The sequence below is a fragment of the Acipenser ruthenus genome, chromosome 1 (assembly GCF_902713425.1).
Source record: "Acipenser ruthenus chromosome 1, fAciRut3.2 maternal haplotype, whole genome shotgun sequence".
NCBI lineage: Eukaryota > Metazoa > Chordata > Actinopteri > Acipenseriformes > Acipenseridae > Acipenser > Acipenser ruthenus.
In genome coordinates this window covers 28,981,574-29,002,697 of record NC_081189.1, presented here as the reverse complement: position 1 = coordinate 29,002,697, position 21,124 = coordinate 28,981,574, and the positions used below count along the sequence as shown (strand labels likewise).

Here is a 21,124-nt window from a genome sequence, read left to right as displayed (position 1 = left end):
ACTCCTATTTCCAATCTATTATCCAGTCCTCCACTAACAATCCCCGGAAACTATTCTCTACCTTCTCAACCCTCCCCCCACACCCCCCTCCTCCTCCGTCCTCTATCTCCTCTGACGACTTTGCCTCTTTCTTGTCCTCTAAAATCACTGCTATCCGCAAACTCTTTAACACTCTCACTCCCCCCCACCCCCTCCCGCTCCAACCCCAACACCCTCTGTCTCCCCTACTAACTCACCCTCTTCTCCTTCTCTCCCCTCTCAGACTGACTTCTCCTCCCTCCTCCAGGGCCAAAAAACCTGGAGGAGGTCTCCCTCTTACCCTTCCTCTCTAAAACCATTGAATGGGCAGTATACTGCCAGCTCTCCACTTTCCTGTCTCCCCCTCCTCTGATCTCTCTATCTCCATTCCTCTGGAATCTACCATGCTCTCTCCCACCTCCTCAGCCAAGAACCTCAGAATAACCCTGGACCCCTGCCTCTCCTACTCCCAGCACATCTCCATTCTAGTATGCACCTGCCATTTCTTCCTGAGCAACATACGAAGAATCCGACCAACTACTCCACGCAACTCCTCATCCAGGCTCTGGTACTCTCCCGCCTAGAGTACTGCAACTCCCTCCTGGCCGGCCTCCCTTCGTCCGCCACACGTCCGCTCCAGCTCATCAAAAACTCCGCTGCTCGACTGGTGTTCTCTCTCCCTTGCTTCTCCCACGTTCCACTGCTCCGCTCACTCCACTGGCTCCCGATCACCGCTCGCATCCAGTTCAAGACTCTTGTACTCACTACCGATACAGACTGCACCCAGCTACCTCCAGACCCTCATCTCTCCATGCACCCCCACCCAATCTCTGCGCTCCACCTGCACTAGAAGACTGGCTTTACCTCCTCTACGCTCCCCTGCCTTCAGAGCCCGCTCCTTCTCCGCCCTCACCCCGCAGTGGTGGAACGACATTCCTACAGATGTCAGGATTGCCCAGTCCCTGACCACCTTCCGGCGCCTCCTCAAGACACACCTCTTCAGACAATACCTGTAAAACTCAACTTTTCCCTTCTGGACAATATAACACTGCCTTTAATGCACTTTAACTTGCACTTATCTGCTCCCTATTTTACTGTATTTAATCCTGCACTTAACCCAATCTGTAGTATCTTGTATTTCACTCCCACTCTTATCTGACCCTGATGTAACTATCAACACTGTTATTCGCTGCTGAACTGCCCCGATATCAAATCATACTGTGTTTTGTATTTGCTCTTATTAGGCCTGAAATCATTGTATTTTGTATCTTGCTCTTAATTGTACTGTAATTCTTTATGTATGTTTTTTGTATACAACTGTAGGTCTGCTAAGAAATAAATAATAATAATAATAATAATGATAATGATAGATCAGAACTGTCCAAACTTTTTTTGACAGCACCACATCGATGATTATTTTTTCAACATATTAAACAAAGCAAAATAAAAAAAGGTTTGCTCAGAACTTCCTATTCATGTGCCCATTTAACAGGTTCTGTGTTTTAACACTTGCACAACATTTGTTTTTGCACTTTGATCTGCCAAAAACTACAGAATAACCATCCTTCAATCAATAGAGCCGTACTGTAGACCCACTGGACAGCCCTGATCTCATGTATACATGCCTTGTTTTTATATTGGGATGTCAGTACTTTAAGTACATTGATGTAGCTGAACTGCTGCATGCTGGTTCCTTTGCTGTATGCTGCATGGTTTGCTTCTAGACGGTTGGAGTCCTACACCACAGGAAGTGATTAAATACTGGAAGAAACAGCAACTTTTCATCAGTGGCATTGCCTTTGAAATCTTCACCTATTTCAAATTATAAAATGCAAGCAAAGAAACAGGATCCTCCACTGAACAAAAGGGGGACCATTGCAAATATTGTTAGTGCCTAGAAGGGGAAATGGATTTTAAAACCTTGGTTAGCTCTCTTAAAGGATCAAAAGTGAAGGTCAGAGTAAAGACCAGTAGTGTTGAGATTGAGGTTGTGAAACCAGTTCAGTCCCTTATTAATCATAGAAATGTAAAACTTGCAGGACACAATAGGCACAAGATGGTAGTGAAATGCCAACAAATGTATATGACCAGTGGGGATGCCACCAGACGTACAGTATTCTATAACATTACTTCCATTGCAGTGTTTCATTATCAACTAACCCATTGCAGTTCACACAAAAAATCTGGTGTAAAGCAAATGTTTACCAAGCTACTTGTTTGTTTATTCACACATTTTAAACCATCTAACAGGGCCTTCCACTACTGCAGAAACTTTTTTGATGGGCTAAAGTTGTTCTGTAAACAAATAATGTGTATGCATTTATGGGACAGATTTGCATGTTTTTAAAGATTGGATAAACTATTCACATATAACAAGGTATTTAGTGAGCAAGGGGTTATAAAATGGGCAATCGATGACCTCACAGTCATTCTGCATTTCTAGAAAATCATAGCTCTGCCATTCATTCTGCAGGACAGGTTGCTCTTTCGATTTTTGCATCTATTTTAAGAGGAGACTATTTTCCATTCAGGGGTATCAGCATATTCTGCAAGCATGGGATGTACTAAACACACACACGTACATATATATATCCCAGCTGAAAGGTCAATATATGCCTTTCAACCGTACCACAAGAGGGCAGCACTTTCTTATATTTTTGTAAGAAATGAACAAGTAGCTACCATTTTGTTTAGCTGACTTTGTATGTTTGGTCATGGGACAAACATTATTTATTTCTTAGCAGACACCCTTATCCAGAGCAACTTACAATTGTTACAAGATATCACATTATTTTTACATACAATTACGTTATTTTTTACATACAATTACCTATTTATACAGTTGGGTTTTTACTGGAGTAATCTAGGTAAAGTACCTTGCTCAAGGGTACAGCAGCAGTGTACCCCACCTGGGATTGAACCCACAACCCTTTGGTCAAGAGTCCAGAGCACTAACCACTACTCCACACTGCTGCCCGTATCATTTGTGATTTACTTTTGTAGCAGATGTTAATTAACAGCACATTGCTGGCTGAAAAAAAAAAACTATAAATCCTTTATTTGCAAAAAGCTTCCCTTAACTGGAACACCATAATTAATACTTAACCTTCATTTGAACACTACCTTGCCTCCTTAAATTGGGTTTTTAAATTCAGTTTTCCACAAGCAGAATTACATATAATCAACACTGACATGGGTTTCAAAGCTTTTGTCTTGTGTGTAGAAACCAGTTTGCTTGCAAAAGCTAAGTTTGTTTTTCTAAAAGAATAATGTAAATATTGCACTGGTGATTAAAGGATTAGACCCTATAGCAAGTAACACAAGCTCAAGCCCCAAGGAGTATTTGATGATTAGTGTTTGTTAGTCCTTAACACCTAGGCCAAAGGTCCCCAGGGAGTTCCTAAAATCAATCCCCACATTAAGTGTTAAATGTTCCACATCTGAAATACACAATGCAGAGCATTATAAAACAGATTCCTTTCCTAACAGCATTCATGCTAAAATGAATCAATCACTGTTGATATGTAATGCAGTCCAGTTTGTATTTATGCCATTCATTAATTAACTCCTTTTGTTTTTAAAGAAGAAACAAAATGTTTATTTTACAACAAAATTAAGAAATATAATAGAGGCCGGTTGCTGTTTTCTTTCAGTTTTGTAAAAAGGTGGAATTTTCTCCTAAGAATGTAGCCCGTTAACTAGTATTAACACTTTAAAATATGCTTCTAATAGTATACAGCAATATGTATTCTGCACTACTAGTATGCATGTTTTAAGGCCAATATATTTACAGTCAGGTCTGTCCCTCAGTTACTTGATCACTTAATGAGTGTATTCTTAAATTCCACTGGGTTTAGGAATATTATGCTCCTATTCGCAAAATCTTAAGGAATGTTTTAAGAAATGTTTTTAAGGACTTTATAAACATTATGAGAGGTTAAACATTTCTTTGAAAACTTTTATTCAATTAAACATACGTGGATTTAAAAAACAGTGCTAAAAACTGTCCTTAAAGTTGAATATAGCTCATTGTTAGAAGTCAGGGCTGGATTTGTATTTGCTCTGATAGCCCTGCATGCTAATGTCTTCTGTGGTGCAGCAATCTAGAAAGTTGTAAAATATATCAACCGGTCCAATAGTCTTGACAAATCATGTTTCGACATACATTGATTAGTGTACACTTTGTTCCTAGATAGCAGAAAGGTGTGTTCAGTGCATGTGAGCTGAGTGCTTGACATCGCACTGAATTGCCGGTGCATACAGGTTCTTTCAAGCCCAAACCATGCTAACTAGTCACGGGCTGGAGCACACCACATTCTAGACACAATTGAAAAATGTCAACTGAGTGTGTAAATCTGCGAGATAAGTGAACACTGCCCCTTTATCTTTGTCTTTGGATATACTCATAGTAAACGAACTGCGCTTGCTCACAAATGACAACTTCTGCTAAGAAAGCAGGGAAACACCCATTCAAAATCTGATACGTTATGCTGTTATCGGTCCTTTATATCGTTTTTAATTTATGTGATCATATTTTCATGGTGTTTTTGCTCTTTTACACCATTTTAAATATAATGTATCATATTTTCCAGTCTTTTACATTATTTTTTAATGTAATTTCTAATGTTTTTCCACCATTATGCAAATAGTATAGGAATATTTATCATAAGCAATACATTAGGTCTTGTCATATTTTTTTTAACTTGTATGCGGTGACTGTCTTATTCGTCGTGAATTGTTTTTTTCTTTTACTATTAAAACTGAAATTGGTTGTCTGTTTTAAGAGAAATTGGTTGTCTGTTTTCAGTTTAAGTTTCCAAAAGGTTATAATTAACTTTGGCATTTGCTTTAAGTTTTCTTACAAACGTTATAACTATAGCTGTGTATGGAGGAGGGTGGAAAAATCAGACAATTAAAACAAATGTCAGGATAAAAAGAAAAACATAGCTATTGTAAAACTGTTCAGAAAAGGTAAGAATATCTAAACTCCCATAGAGAATGTATTTTCTTATCAACTTTTTCCAACAGATTAAGTTGTTCCACATCATGGAGGACAACATTTAAAAAAATATTACTATATCTTACAAAATGAGAATACCCGGATGGTATCTCAAGATCCCAGAAACAAAATATAGGAAATATGTGTGCCTAGTTCTCTTTCGAATGTTCCTCTTTTTGCCAATAGAATCGCAATTGATTGCATCTGTACCAAAATCTGACAGCGTACAATTTTCGTACATTACATGGATCAAGTTTCTGTACCATATCACATTTTGATGATGTACCACTTTTAGACACTACCCCGTGTTACATGTACAGAGAAGTAGGGTTTGTTTTAAATCCTTGTATTATCTCTTGCTCGTATCCATGTTCTCTCAGCAGATGACAGTGAAGTGACAATGCAACCTTAATAAGAACATCATGTAGTTATGGAGGCACCTGTCCATCCGTCTGTTTGTATGAACATATGTCGGATGTTTGTTACCGACCTACAGTAATGGTCCTGTAGTAGCTGGAAGCTAATAATCAGAAAATATTTTATACAAACGTCTTTTCCTTGTAATAAAATTCAACACACGTGATTTGTTTACTAGCTATATTATGTGTAATTGCATTTGTGGTCTGGTAAATTAAATAATCTATTTTCGTTTTTTTTTTTTTTTTTTTTTGCCTAATAAAAACAAAGCACACGCAAGTGCTTAAAAGTTATGTGCAGGAAATAAAACTTTAATGCAGTTAACGGGGGCTTGTCCCTACGTCAGTGAGCTTTGCTGAATCGATTGGTTGGTTCTTTGTTTTATCAGGAGGCGTGCTGTCTACTAGCTTTTCTAAAGTTGTGCGGAAGGCTTCAGAGTTTTGCGGCACATGAGCGGCACCGTACTAAAAATAAACAGGTTGGGATTCCTGGGTATAAATTTTAAAATACGTTTTAACTAGTACAATGCAAAAGTGTGCAAAATCTTGGGGGTTGATCTCCAGGGCTGTTGGCATACAGTCCTCTAGCATAAAGCTCTGCTTCAGAGGACGTGTTTTAATGGGGAGATGGCACGTAAAAGATGGGATAAACAAGTCTCAGAGTATCAGGTATATCAGTGTAAATGGAATAAGAAGCGACGCTGTTTCCACAACTTCAAGACAGATTGATAAAATACTACCCCGACATGATGATTTCTCCGAAAGACACATTGGACCAGGCGACAAAGAAAAACGAGAAATGCTCGGCACTTTGGGTCTCGAGGTAAGAAATTAAAAAACAAAACAAAACAAAAAAATACTAATTATATTATTTTTGGAAATGCATTACATTGAAAGTTTGTTGCACAAATCCATTTCAGTTTAAAATAACAAATAATCTTTGAAAAAAAAAAAACATGTCTGTGAAGGAGCATTGTATTTGTACATTTGGACATGGATCAAAATAACTTTATTTCTTAAAATGATTACTGCAGGCACAGGATATATAGCGTTATCTGAGTTAAATGTACCCTGTATTGTGAAAACAATGTGACATTTTTGTTTTGTTTCCAGAGTATTGAAGAATTAATTGACAAAACAGTTCCATCAAGCATCCGTTTACGACGGAGTATGAAAATGGATGACCCAGTCTGTAAGTTCTGTGATTCTTAGCCCATTTCCAAAATCTTAGCACGGATAGTTTACTTTGTTCACATTGTATAGTTTTAAATACTTTGACATATCTCAATTCTATCAGTGCCGCCGGTATATCTAGTAGGTGTCACTTCCTACAAAATGTAACTCAACAGTACTACACAAATATACCCGTACTTTGACACAGGAATTTATTCATAGTACTGTGTGTGTGTGTGTGTGTGTGTGTAATAATTACACACACACACACACACACACACACACACACACACACAGCGTAGACAAATTATTATAAAATTATAACATTTTCTAACATGAAAACTGAAAATATAGATACAGTTCTCTTCACTTCATGTTTAGGAAGTGTCATAAGGGTTAGAGCAATAAGACTTGGACAGCAAGTGCAATTTGATGCATACAGGCTGTGTACGGTAGTTTGTTAGAGTGTGCAATGATCCACGGTTTTTTTTTTTTTTTTTTTACTTGACATATTTGGAGTTGTTTTTGGTTAAAAGCGACGCGCGGTCCCACAGCTCCCCTTGTGTATGACCCAGGAGTGTAGCGATTATTAGTGTAGAAAGTTCAGCCTGAAGCGCCTGCGAGAAATAAAAACAGTCCAGTTCAATCTGGTTAGCGCGAGCATTACATCACAGCAACATCAACATGCGAGTACAAAGAGGGTTGCTTTCATAGCTCCAAAAATGGATCGGAGCAGGAGAGTTTTCTTTCTATTAGTGCCCCCACTCGGGAATAACGGCATGCAAAGCATAAATTCATATAACCTAACAGTCTTTATCTTTAATAGGTTACCTTTTGATCTTATGCACAGACTGATAACACGTTTTGATATTGTAAGCATTTCTCCAATGTAATTGTTTGGCACAAGCATACATATAGTTGATTATGAACATAATAATGTGGTACCAGTGTCTTAAATATCAAAGGTTGTCTGATATCAGCTTATTTATGACAGTTAAATCAAATGTACAGAAAGAAAATCTGTCTAAAGTACACCTATTAGTGTTAAGATTTTGAGCATGCCAATATTTAAACTATTCACATAAATTGAAGTATTTCAGGGTTGGACAAGAAACACTTGCCTGAACACTCGGGTATTGACCACCTTGTGCGTTCTGGATTAAATTGATTCGATGTGACAAGTCTGTACGTTGTTTACATTGTTCTAGAGCAGTGGTTCTCACAATGGGCTTTGGGTACCCCTGGGAGGCCTCAGAGGTTGCTCAGCGGGTTCCCAGAAAATTCTGGAATCCTCTTTGGTAAAACACCTATTTTAATATACACAAGCAGTCTTCCACTGTAGTGGTGAGACAAGCTTTGTCTTTGTGACAATCTGCAGTACAGTTTTTCTTACTGCTTTGTGATTTGCCTTTTCCATATTCATTTTTTTTGTAAAAGGGGTACCCCAAACAAATAAACAAGACCACCTGTTAAGTCCTTCAGGAAACCTGAGGGCGTATGTCTGTTCTCCAGAATGACACAGTTATTTTAAGATGGTTCCTTGTGTAATATCTAACTTCATGCAGTGTAGTGTTGGATATGGAAACACCTGACAACCCAGCGCTTCCGATGAGCTCTCTATCGGTGTTTGTCAGAGTTGCTGCCTTTCCAAATATGGCTGAAACTGACTGGCAAAAACTCAGTGGTGGCTGGTGGTCAAAACAAAATGGGGGGGGGGGGGGGGGCAGAAAAAAAGCAGTCTTGGGGTCCCCCTAAAGCCACCAGCAGCAGAAGAATCTTATTATTCTGTTCTGACTGACAACATTTTTCTTCTCTTAACGCTTTACCCCAATTAAAAACTGTTAAAAGCATTTTCTCCATCAGCCAGCACTCTCGTCAGTGCTAGCATGTGAGGTCATCAATGTGGGATGGTACATGTCCGGTGATTGGCTAAAACAGGCAAAAGGGGATTGGAAGCATGCCGCCTTTGCCTGTTTTAGATGGCTTTACTCGCGTGTTCCATGCTAGCCATCTGAAGAAATGGAAGTAGGCAGCACCCCCTCCGAATAGCTGCTACTGCAAAGCCTGGGAACTGTTACATGGAAGAAAATATGGTTGACAATTTAAGTACTTTGAGCTGATACATCTCATTGTAATATTTCTTGTGGCTCACAATAACACATAGAAATTGTGTCTTTGATCTTTAAGTATTATCTGCATTGCTCACTTGCATTTTGCAGCAACATCAACTTTACAGTGACTGCTAAAGTTATCAGTACTTGGCTCTGAGGCAGTAGTTCTGAGACTGTCACTCGGTTTATTTGCTAACATGTTCTATTCTAGGTCGTGATGTATGGGTGTATTCCTGCAAGTCTGCCAATTGCAGTATAATTAGGGGTTTGAGGCATTTTATTTATTCAAAATGTTGCAATGACAATTTATAGCAAGCCTTATATGACCAGACGTATAACAAATGTATCATGGAAAGCTTGCTTGTTTTACAACTAAATTTACAGGAGACCCCAAAACCTCTGTTTTGGGGTCTCCTGTATTCGACAACAGCATAATGTATTTGGTTATATGCTAAAATGTTACATATAGTGAAAATAGTGGTTACTTAAATATCACACACTACACATGTCTCTTCCTAGAACTGGAAAGGAATTCCAGATGTATACAAATTTAAATTGACAGTAAGATTTACAAGCTTGACTTAAAGTGCAATAGATATTGAATAATGGAGCATTTCTAGGAACTTGAACAATCAGGAGCTCCAGTTGGATAATGATCGTGAACCCCAGTTGAAACCTTTATTTCTGGGGAATTAAATCCGTCGGGACCACAGGACTAAAGGGTTAATCTGCATCAGAATACATGGGGTTAAGCAACCTCAATAGAACATTCCATTGCCTGGCTAAAATGAGACTTTGCAGTGACATAACAGCCACATAAGGCAAGGGTAATAACAATTGCAAAAGAATCATTTGAAACTTTAAAGCTGCTGCACTTTAGGGCTTTCTGAGTTTGTACTTAGTTTTTTTTAAAAAGGTTAAGGTGTATCTCATCAAATGTTCTAAAAATCGCCTTGGGGTTTAAGTGTTCTCAGTGGAGCTCTCATGCGTCATTTATTGACAAATTCAATTTTAGACAGTCTGCCGTCTTGCTTGTAGCTTGGTGTTTTGGCATGTTTCTTTGCTTCCTGGTTCTTCGGAGATCATGTGATCAACAAAACCTTGGCAAACAATACAAGCGCTCGATTCAATATTGGAGCAACATGACTGAGCCGTTCAGAATGATCGCGAACATCATAAAAAAAAAAGGAAGGGAGAAAAGAATTTGAGGCAAAAGCTCCTGCTCAAAGCAGGTGCATTTAAAAACAATTTGTAAGAAACTAGTAGACAAGCATTTTGGCTATTGCATTTATCAGTGTAATGATTAGTCAGTCCACTGTGAAACGCCTTTTAAAGTGGTGTAATGGAACATCTATTGTTGTTTTTAAGTGGAATGAATTCTCATCCCCCCTCACTTGTTCATTCTAACATGTTAATATGTACAGAACCTTTGCTTAAAGAAAAAACTGGAACTTCTATTGCTGGAATAAGGGTAATGGAGACATGTTTAATAATAATCAGTTGTCCTTTTTAAACTCTGTTTTATGCATCCTATTCTGTAGGGGTTTTAAATGCCTCCACTTAAATGGAATGAGTTGGATTTCTGAAGTGTGGATATTAAGTTGTTGGTGTCATCCTTATGAGGCAGTGCTATGAGAGAGCAATGAACTTTGCCCTTCGTTGAGTCAGGCTGCTGGCTCTGTGAAGCTGCATTGTACAAGGAGCTGAGCTAGTGAAACTTAGCAAGGTCAATGTCGGCTTTTGCTTATTCAGCACGGGAAAGCTTGCCTGACAGTGCATGCTAGGGATTACTTCTTGAGACACGGCCTGTACTACATTGCTCTGGACTGGGGGGATAATTGCCATACCTATTTTTATATTGTTTTACACTGGAGGAATTTTGGAGGAATGTGGGCAATGCTTCCCTTTATGTTGCAAGCCTTGTGAAAGTTGATTCAGATAGCTACTGAAAGATCCTGGGTAGCAATGCAGTTATCCTGGTTGCTGACTAAAACATAGGCAGGGCTTTTGTTGTATATTTGCGCATCAGCTGTGAGCAAGCTGTTTATTTAGAGACTAAGCTGTGAGGTACTTAATGGGTTTCGATCAGTGAGAAATTATTTTGCGTTGCTGTATTTTTATTTAAAAACCCACCGTGATGACTTGCAAGACTTGGGTGAGGGATTATCTGTTTCATGTAATCTTTTTTTATTTTTTATTTTGGCTTGGTGAGCTGTGTTTTTGTTTATAATTTGATTTAAAGAAAAAGTCAACTTGCAGTTCTTCAGTCCTGAGTCTCCTTTCTGCCTCCTGACCACCATAGACCCCCGGCTGCTCTACCACATGCCCTTGTTTGTCAGTGGTTTTCAACCTCGGCCCTCTGGGACACCTGTGTCTTCTGGTTTTCATTCCAACTGAGCTCTCAATTACTTAACTAAACCCTTAATTAGACCTTTTTAATTGTTTTCAGCTCCTAAAAAGTTGGAGATTTCAAATTATTTATAACATTTTAAAGTTATGTTGAAATATCCAACTGGGTAAGAGCTGAAAACAATTAAAAAGGCCCAATTAAGGGTTTAGTTAAGTAATTGGTTTAGTTGGAATGAAAACCAGAAGACTCGGGGGTCCCTGAGGACTGGGGTTGAAAACCACTGGTTTACACAATATCCCCAGCCGGGGATAACAAGAAAACAATTTTAAAGCTTTCCTTATAACTCCCTCTTTAGCTCCGATCATTTACCTGTAGCAGTGTTCAGGAATCGGGCTAGTAGTGGTTGCTGCTAGTGCTGGAGTGATTCTGCTTTCAGTGGGACTGTTGAAAATAAAATGGTACCAGCTAGCAACAACCAAATCGACTTGTTGTCTCTGTCAGTTATATTTTTATATTTGGTCTGCACTGTGCACTGGAGTTTACAGAATGTCGTCTGCTTAGTAAGAAAGTATCTCCTCTGTAGAACAAGGTGGTACCTGACACTATAACCTCCGGTCAGAATGCTGTGTGCTGCCAACTGGAAAAAAAAAATCAGAGACGAAGGGCTTCTAAAGGTCATGATGGGAGCAGCTGTTCTGTAGCTTGGCATCTACATCAGGTCTGCAACATATACAATGCAGTGCAACAAAGAGATAGCAAATCCCAGACTATGCAATGGAAGCATTTATTATTATTATTATGATGATGATGATGATGATGATGATATGGCTAAAATCCCAAGCTATTTTCAGTTTATCTTGAAAAACTAAGGCATCCACAACTTCCTTCAGAAAGAAGTATTGCCACAGAATGCAAGCTTGGAGCAGTCAAATCTCTACAGGCAGATAACGTCCCAGTGGCACAGTCAATTAAACTAGATATCTAATCATCGGGAAGTAGGCCATATGTTGTCAGTCTTTCCAGGCAAGCATTGTTTAAGTTATTGAAGGCTCAGATTAACCCATTAAATGCCATACTGCAAAAAAAATGCTGCTTCAGTTGCAGCAGATTAAAAGGGCGTCATTCTCTAAACGGTGGTAAATTACCAGAATTACCTTGTGGCATGGGGAAGCCACACCGCATGCAAAAATGAACCAGAGGAAGCTCTATTCACCAAGCTAATTATATGCACAAATAAAGCGAGCTAAATGATTAATTCGCAAGTTGTCACAACACGCAGAATTCAACACATGGAAACAAGAGTCGCTGGCTGCAAAAAAAAAAAAGTAACAAGCAGATAAAACAGATTTTTTAAAAACAACCCTGAATGACATACATATTCAGCAACATTTTCGAGTTCTGTAAACCTTTTAAAACTTATGTTGACACATTAATTACAATGACCGTGTGATTCCCATAGACTATTTTGCTGCCTTTAATCCCAAAATATTAAATGCAGGAGAAACCTTAACAGTAAACCTGAAATGACAAAACCGAAGCTTTTGTGTTTCTTTATAAAAGACGCTTTAGCGAGATGCTCTCGTCTGGGTGTCACTGTGAGGCACGGCTCCACAATTAGGGATTCTTTTCATTAAAAAAAGTGACCAGCCATTGTATCGGTATGTTCGCTGCACTGACATGTTGAACATGTTGACAATACGTGTTTCTCCACTTCCTGTGCTCTCTTTAAACAATCCTGTGATTTATGACCTGCTTGTTCGGTAATTGTTTAGCCTGAACTTCAAGTTTGATCTTGTTTTTGTGTACTGTGCTGTCAAGATGCTTGTCAGTAGTGCCTTTGCTTCGATGATTCAAGACACATTACAAGTTGAGCAAAACAGAGTCCCACCATCTGTATGCAACATCCCCTTTTCATAGCTCTGAACGCAATCTTCTTGAAATTAATTTAGCTTTTTTTTTATTTGTCAGCTGTCTGCATTTTTAATGTAATTCATACACTGCAAGCTAATAAATCAACACTATCTAAAAAACCTTTTTAAACGTCCGACCTCTGATTCGCATGTCATTGTACAGAATGAGAAATTCACCAATCATGAAGCTGGTATTTGTTTGACCCTGTTGCCGTAGTAACCAAATGCACGGCATTGACGCCAGACCGTGTACAGCTACTGTAGCACTGCTTCTACTTGACAAAAGTATGGAATGAACAGGGGAGGGGAAGGGGAGGGGAATAATGTAAAATATTGTAAGGAAAATAAAATGTATGTTTTTCATAGGCAGTGAAATACACGATTTCTGTGAAATTTGGTGATATCGTGAATTTTCCGGGGCCCTACATATAAGGCTAATATGATCTGTGCTCAGTATGTATCTAGTTATTACATCCTCCTCAAACAGCCCTTGTACTGTCTGCCTGGTCTGAAATACTCTCTCCCTGACTCTTCTTCTCGCTCTCCTGTGCAGCTCTTCTGCTGGTTCTGTGACACCGCCTGGTTTCAATAAGCGGTACTTTTAACACACACTGAGGCACCTAGTAAAGTTAGGCCAGTTTCAGATGGATGCTCTAGAGGCGTGCCTAACTCAATTGAAGCACAACATTTTAACTAAGTCCCAGTTAAGTACATGAGTAGAGCACCGCCTGAAACAATTAAGTTCGCCTCAACGCTCTATTGAAGCTAGCACGCCTTCCTCTGCCGCTCTGAGCGGCTCTGGTGCACCTTGGTTTGAAAAGGAGCTCCAGTGGCGAACTGAACTAAGCTGCACTTAATGCTAATGTACACAGTAGGCCTACTTTTTTTTTTTTTTTATTTATTTTTTCCCCCCCCCCCCCCCCCATATAGGCCTACGACTTTTTTTTTTTCTTTCTTGCTCTGTGGTCCTGTACAGTCCTTATGCTACACAGTTAATAGTAGAAAATGTTACCTGAATACTTTTTTGAGTCGTGTGTTGTCGTATGTAGCCCACACATGGTTCCACCAGCCTGTCTGTTCAAGCGTCTACAAGACCAATGTACGCCTGTTGCAGCAGATTGACTTGCGGAAAGTAGTGCAGTTGTCATTAGGCATTCTGTTTTGTTCAACTTCCAAATAATGATCTGCCGTGTGGTATCACTTGAATCTGTGTCAGATTACAGAATGATCGGCCTATGTGAGTGTTTAGAGTGTTCACTTGTAATATTGAATGCAAACAAACACATGCCTCACTAACTTGCTTGTTTTGTCTTTACGATGCACTGTGGGAGATTTCTTTGGAGTAAGTGCGATACACTTTCGGTTCGCCAGTATGAAATCAATTGGTTCATCGAATTTAATGAAGTGCGGCTCTAACGCGTACTTAATTTCAATTGAGTTCGGCTCCGTCTGAAACTGGCCTTGGCGCCCTTAAGTGAATGTGGTTTGCATATCAAATGCCTCCCTCGCTGTATTTTGTGACGTAATTTGCATACATTTCCACACATTAACATTATTCATTATATTTAAATGACTCGGACACGGTACTTTTTCCACACGCTTTTTTCCACACGCTAGGTTGCCTGCCACTGGTTAGTGAATACAGCAGGTGTACAAAGCACGCAGTAAAGGGGCTTACTGCATAAAAAACACGTTACCACTGTTTAGTGAATGAGGCCCAAAGTGTCTTAATAATAGATTTGAAGTGTACAGGATGTTTATTAATTTAACTGTGATATATACGGACACTAGATTTCAAGACCTCCCGAAGTCTCATCCGATGTATGTGTACATGTAAATAGTTTTGAGGTCTTGAAAGCTAAGCTTGTGCTTAAATATTATAGTTGATATAACTAATATTGAGCGGAAACATCTAATTAACAAAGGTGTCTTTTTTGTTTTTGTTTTGTTTTTACCTTAATTATTCACAGCAAAGACAGCTTATTATCCCCACAGAAAATTCATGAATCGGCAAGAAACTTCATGTGAACACCGTCTGATTGGCTCTTGGGCCCTATTTAATGAAGGACTGTGCAACCATTTGTGCAACCAATTACAATAGGGGGTCATACGAGAGGCAGTCCAGTTGCACAGGTGTGTGCTACATATCTCGGGTGTTTCAGGTGCTCTTACTGTTTGCAAGCTGTTGTATCTTATGAAATCTTGCATTTCTGAAAGTTGAAGTAATCTAAAGCCCCCCCCCTTTTGCTTTTTTATTTCATTCATTAACAGGAAATGCTGAGCACATGCATTCAGTTAGGTTATGATTAGGTTTTTAATCCTTGTCAGATGGCTATGCTTTATTGCTAGCGAGCTGTTTCCCATACGAATGCACCCCTACCCCTCTGCCTTGATCCCCTTCTCTTTAAAGTTTTTCATCATGTCTCTGTAATGAGCTCCAGGTTTGTGGAATAGAGTGGGTTCAAATATTACCAAACCATCTCCTCCAATGTGTTTCTGTTTTGTTTTATGAATAGTGAAAGCTTTACCATGTTGATCAGTTATTGTAAACTTATTGTAAAGGGCAACAGAGGGGTTTAAATATTGGCAGTTATTATTAATTGTAATAAAACGTCTCCATGACTAAAATAAAAATGTGTAAAATAAAGTCCCCTCCCCCTGCACAGCAATGCCTCAACAACATCTTTCCCTGTTATTAGCACAAGTCTGTTTAAACCATTCCCACAGAAAGACGTCCACTTGTTCATACTGCACCTGCATGCAGGGTTCAGGTGGTTTTCTGTTGCTTCTAAGTAGGCATCTTTTCTTTTCAGAATGTCTGGAACGGTTTGCTTTGAAATTTTTTTTTTTTAATTTAATTTTCCACTTAACTGTTTTTGTGTTGGCTCTGGTAAACGTTCAGCAATTTTGATAAGCACAAATAGTCTTTCAGGAAATCGGAAAGCGAGGCCACCAGACCTATAGTGCTGGAGAACAACAGGGATCTGATGGCTCCACTGCAGAACCGCAGGCGTCCTATCGGCCACAGGGGTCGCTGGTGGTTGGTGAACCGTAGATTCCCCTGCCGACCTAAGCCCTCCCTACCCAGGCGGTGCTCGGCCAATTGTGCGCCGCCCCCAAGGGCCGTGACATAACCTGAACCTGAACCTGTAGGAGCATGGAATCTAAGGTCATAGGTCATGGCTATTTACTGACCTTTCTGAAATCTGCAAAGTATGGTGAAGTAAAGCAGTGTCCATCCAGTGAAACGCCTTGTACTTGACATTCAAATACTGAATCACTTCCCTCAATGATGAAAGATCTTTGAAAGATCAAGGTGACCTTTTTTTTTTTCACAATACTGACACCTCATTGATTTTGCAATTGAAGGCTGTAGCATGGTATATTTTTTCAGTCTGTATGATGTGGTTCATGGTACAGATCCTCCTTCACAGCACGCATGTGCTGATCATACTATTAGCACTGCCAGTGTTACTAACATTAAGTTATTGTATTTTTTTGTAGGTGAGAACGAAGTTTTAGAAACTCTATACAAGATAGCAAGCAAGAACAAGATCTGGCGGTCCTACATTGGAATGGGTTACTACAACTGCTCAGTGCCACCGGCCATTCAGCGCAACCTGCTGGAAAACTCAGGATGGTTTGTGTCTTTTGTTTTACTAACTTATTAAGTCATTTAGCAGATGCTTTTATCCAAAGCGACTTAGAGACAGGGGTGAACTATGCATCAGCAACTGCTGCTGCAGAGCCACTTACAATAGGACCTCGGTTTTACATCTCATCCGAAGGACTGCGCACAAGGAGGTTAAGTGACTTGCTCAGGGTCACTTCTGCTTTCCCTAATCTGTGTTTTCTGCCTCGATTGCTGCTGCTCTGCCATTCTAATGGGATTTTCTGCCTGTTCTGAATTCAGGGAAACTCAGCTGCAATTCACTTTATTTTCTGACTATTTTTAAACTTCAACTCATTGAGCTACAGTAAGTGTGGTATACCTCCTCTTAGAAGTCACCGTAACGACAAGTCAAGTTGCTTGTGGTCACGCGGTCAACTCCTCAACCAATGCAATTATCAGAACTAATTCTACAGGCGTGTGCGAAATCAACTGGCTGTCCTTCATGAAGCGAATTATGCAATTATCAGATCTGCGTTTTGAGCAGAGTGCAATACCATGTTAACAAATAGTACATTTTTGGTACCCAGAAATTACTATGCAGTTAAGTAGAGTATGCAGTTATTCGATATGCAATTAAGTGGAGCACACTGTATATGTGTATGTATCTGCCAGCTGTATGAAATATTCTTATTATAACAAACAGTATCACTTTACTGGAAACAACTGGGAAATAAAGGAGGCACACTAAGCAAAGGAGATGTACGATCTGATATGCCATGTGAGTGACCGTGCACTATATAAGGCCCAGGTGAGTTAGCTGCCATTTACTTAGCCAAGTAGGAAGTCAAGAGCCCAGGCTTGAAAGGGGAATGTTAGTGGGTGTCTGGCATGTATATGCAGCTGCAACAGGGACTGTAACTGGACATTCTGTATCCATTAGAACAGTGTGCTGGCAGTGTCACATGATGGAATATCTGGAAAACAGTGATTGTGTAGCCATTAGGATAGGAACACCCAGTGATCCAGATAATGTTTTAGGTCATGAAGTCATTTTACTCTCCAATTTGGACACTGTGTGTAAAATGCAACATTACCTTGAAGTCGAGAGTACTTTCAATAAATGTTGTACACAGTTTTAATGCTGATTTTTATGGGACATGGATTAACTACAACCTTACAGTTTAACTGTAATGTCAGTTTGAACTACTGTACAAAAATGTGGTCTTGCTATAAAAACAAAAACAATTATTGACCATAAACAGCATAGCTGCGAAGCAAATAAAGAGAAACAGGACATGTATATATGAATTCCAACACTGCAGATGGAATATACTGTACTTAACAAACAGCTTGCATACACATGATATATATTTCCAGTGATTAACTAAAACAAAACAAAAAAACATGCTCTCTTGTGCTCTCCCTTTCCAAGTCGACACACCACCCAAAAAAAAAAAAGGCCAAAAATATTTTTTATAAACTAACGATAATATTGTATTCCTTACTGATCTCCTTGCTATAGCAATGTAAAGCATCCCGACTCTCGTCAAACACAGAATGCTGTATTTATTTTTCTAGATTTAGCGTCCAAAAAATTCCTTCATAGGGTCACATACTAGACCAAAGAAAAAACACTTTCTGCATTGCTTACAATATAGAAGGGTGAAGATGAACGAACGTATTCTGCAGTTATATAAAGATATGCTGTAATATGTGTGACTTTGGGTAAGCTGTTCAAATACCATACTTGTTTGCTTTAGTATTGTTGGGATACATTTTACTCCTTGTTGGAGCCCCTACCCCCTTACACCATGCCCTCTTTTCCCCTTTTGTCACAGTCCTAAATGGTATCCTAGAAACTGCCCTAACAAACCCCATTGCCATTACATGAATGGCAACTCACAGACAAGAAGGTAGCAAGAATGTTTGCTTCAGGGAGAAATCTGTACTGCATTACCTAAATATAGCAGAGGTGTTTTCATGAAGGGACCTTGGAGAAAAAGAAAAAATGCTTCTGTTGTGATTAAGTAGCTGTTTGTGCCTGTCTGCTTCCTTCGAGAAATTGCCAGGGGGGGGGGGGTGTTCACTCTGCTCTCAGTTGCAAGTCTTGCAACAGGCATAGTGGAGTTACCCAATTTTATAGGGTTGACTTGAGACTTATGACCCCACAGTGGTGGTCCTAGAATATATTTATTTTGGTGCCTTATCTACCTGCCAAATTTAGTCCTCTGCTGTGAATGTTTGTTTGTTTTTTCACAACATCAGAATGCTCTCTCCTATTGGAAATGTACAAGTGGTGCCATACCTTGGCACTTTTGTAAAACTTGCCTTATTAGGTTGTCGATGGTCCATATATTTGCTTCCAAGGGTAAAGTCTAAATCAGTCTATCTACAATCAATGGGTCCAGTTCTTTGTGTGTTTATTTTTTGGGGACAAGGATAATCAAACGTTTACTAAACTGTTAACAAACAACTTGGGTACGCCTTGGGGTCCTTAAATGAACAGTTGCTTGTTACTGGTCTTGGAACTTTTAAATTGTATTCCCATTCCCATAAAATGGCGTATACCTGGTCCTAAATGTTGTGTGTGTGTTTTTTTATTGTGTTTTTTGTTTGTTTGTTTTTTATCACAAGCTTTCACTAAATAAAATACATATTTTTAGTAAGAGTTAGTCTGTCCTCAAGTAGTTTTGTAAACGCTTGTATTCAGCAAGCTTTTACAAAATACTTCAAGTATACAGTCAAACCTGTTTAATATCACTTTGAAGGGACGGGGTACAAAGTGTTCATCAATAATCTGGCAAAATAAGCATTTAAACATAGGAAAAGCGTTGATGCAACACACATTTTCAGTATACAGTATTACACTACAACACATTATTTTAATTTAAAAAAAAAGGCTGTAAACACATTGCTATGGATGCTAGATTTTTCTACCGTACCATGCAGCACAGTATTTGAATGTTCTGAATATAATGTACTTAAATGTAAACCTTCCTATCATAGCCTAGAGGAGTGGAATCAGTTGTATGACTGTTTAATGTGAGAGATATTAACCAGAGTGTGATAACCAAAGTGATATTGGGATTGTACCCATTGACTTCCATTATATCAAGTGATACTTATTTACACGAGTGATTATTAAGAGGTTTTGACTAATATTGTTTTTTACAAACTGTTTTGCTGTCATCCGTCAGGGTTACCCAGTACACTCCATACCAGCCTGAAGTATCCCAGGGGCGCCTGGAAAGCTTGCTGAACTACCAGACGATGGTTTGTGACCTCACAGGCATGGATGTGGCCAATGCCTCCCTGTTGGATGAAGGTACTGCAGCGGCTGAGGCCATGCAGCTGTGTCACAGGTACAGTTACTACTAGGAATGCAGTGGTGGTAGCATGTATTCACTTTAAAGAGACTAGCTTCATTTGGCTGTATCCTGCGTTTGCCATGTGGTTGGGAAAAAACAAACAAACAGTTGGCTTAGAGAGAAAATATAAATCCAGACATACTAAGACCAACAACACAGTGCAAATACAGTGCAATTCATATGTGTTCACATATCCTGTGTATCATTGATCCACGTTACAGTAGAATGAATCCAGGAGGATAGCCTTTGATAATTGTGTAGAAACTCTGATAGTGCTAGAACTGTTCAGCTAATTGCTATATCTGAGGGATGTAATCAAATAACACTTCCCCTCACAACCTGTGCTGAGCACGTGTAGAAAGAGTGAAACCAGTACCAGAATGGTTGCAATGGGGCTTTTGGCATCTGCACAAAACCAAATTTACCAAAAAAATTAAACTTTGATCAAATAGAATTTGATTGTGTGTATGTGTGTCTGTGTGTCTGGTATTGTATGAAGCATTTTTTGTCAGTGGCTAAGAGAACTGGTTCTGAATCTGTTTATTTATCAGCACAGTCCAGGTCATGGGCTAACTTTCCAGAAGTACAGCCACACTAAGTTATGGTACTGTGCATCTTTTTATATGGAGCCTAATTTGTCACAGTTAACAGCCACACCCAATATGTTTATAAACAAGTTTTATAAAATACACCAGAGGAATTGGCAGAGTTTATCAAATTGTCAATGTTAAACCAATGTAATTAACCATTAGGCTGTCATTTAATCTTGCCCAGGACTACAATCCCACAGTTCATTGCTCACTTTGGCAGATTGATGTGTTTCTGTGGAAACGGGCAAAGTCAGAATCACAATGATTTTTTTTATTTTTTTTATCAAATGGTTTAAAAGTATTTATGTTTTTTAGGCCTTTAAAAACTTAGGTCTTATGCTTTCGCAAGTTTAAGGGAAATGTTCTTCCTGTTATAAATATGAACCCACCTGATTCCACATAGTTTTACATTTTGAAGCATAAAACGTGAATGTGTGGCACACGTGGGCCTATTACTTTTATTACAAGAAGTGAATTTATAGCCTTGTGGCAGGAAAACATTTCTTCACTTGAGCCCAAGGGAAAATGAAATCGGGAAAACAAAAATAAACCACAAAATGCTTTTTATGTTTTTTC

General features: G+C 39.1%; 1 protein-coding gene across 1 annotated transcript in view; it reads left to right on the top strand.

Annotated features, from left to right (window-relative positions):
• The first annotated feature begins 5,838 nt into the window (after positions 1–5,838).
• Positions 5,839–21,124, top strand: part of LOC117411679 (glycine dehydrogenase (decarboxylating), mitochondrial-like) — a 34,066-nt gene continuing 18,780 nt past the window's right edge. Inside the window, exons 1-4 of the mRNA XM_034924094.2 lie at positions 5,839–6,256; positions 6,547–6,625; positions 16,482–16,617; positions 19,788–19,952. Of these exons, the coding sequence (XP_034779985.1) occupies positions 5,960–6,256; positions 6,547–6,625; positions 16,482–16,617; positions 19,788–19,952 (677 nt within the window). The 5' untranslated portion in view covers positions 5,839–5,959. The remainder of the gene's footprint in view (positions 6,257–6,546; positions 6,626–16,481; positions 16,618–19,787; positions 19,953–21,124) is intronic.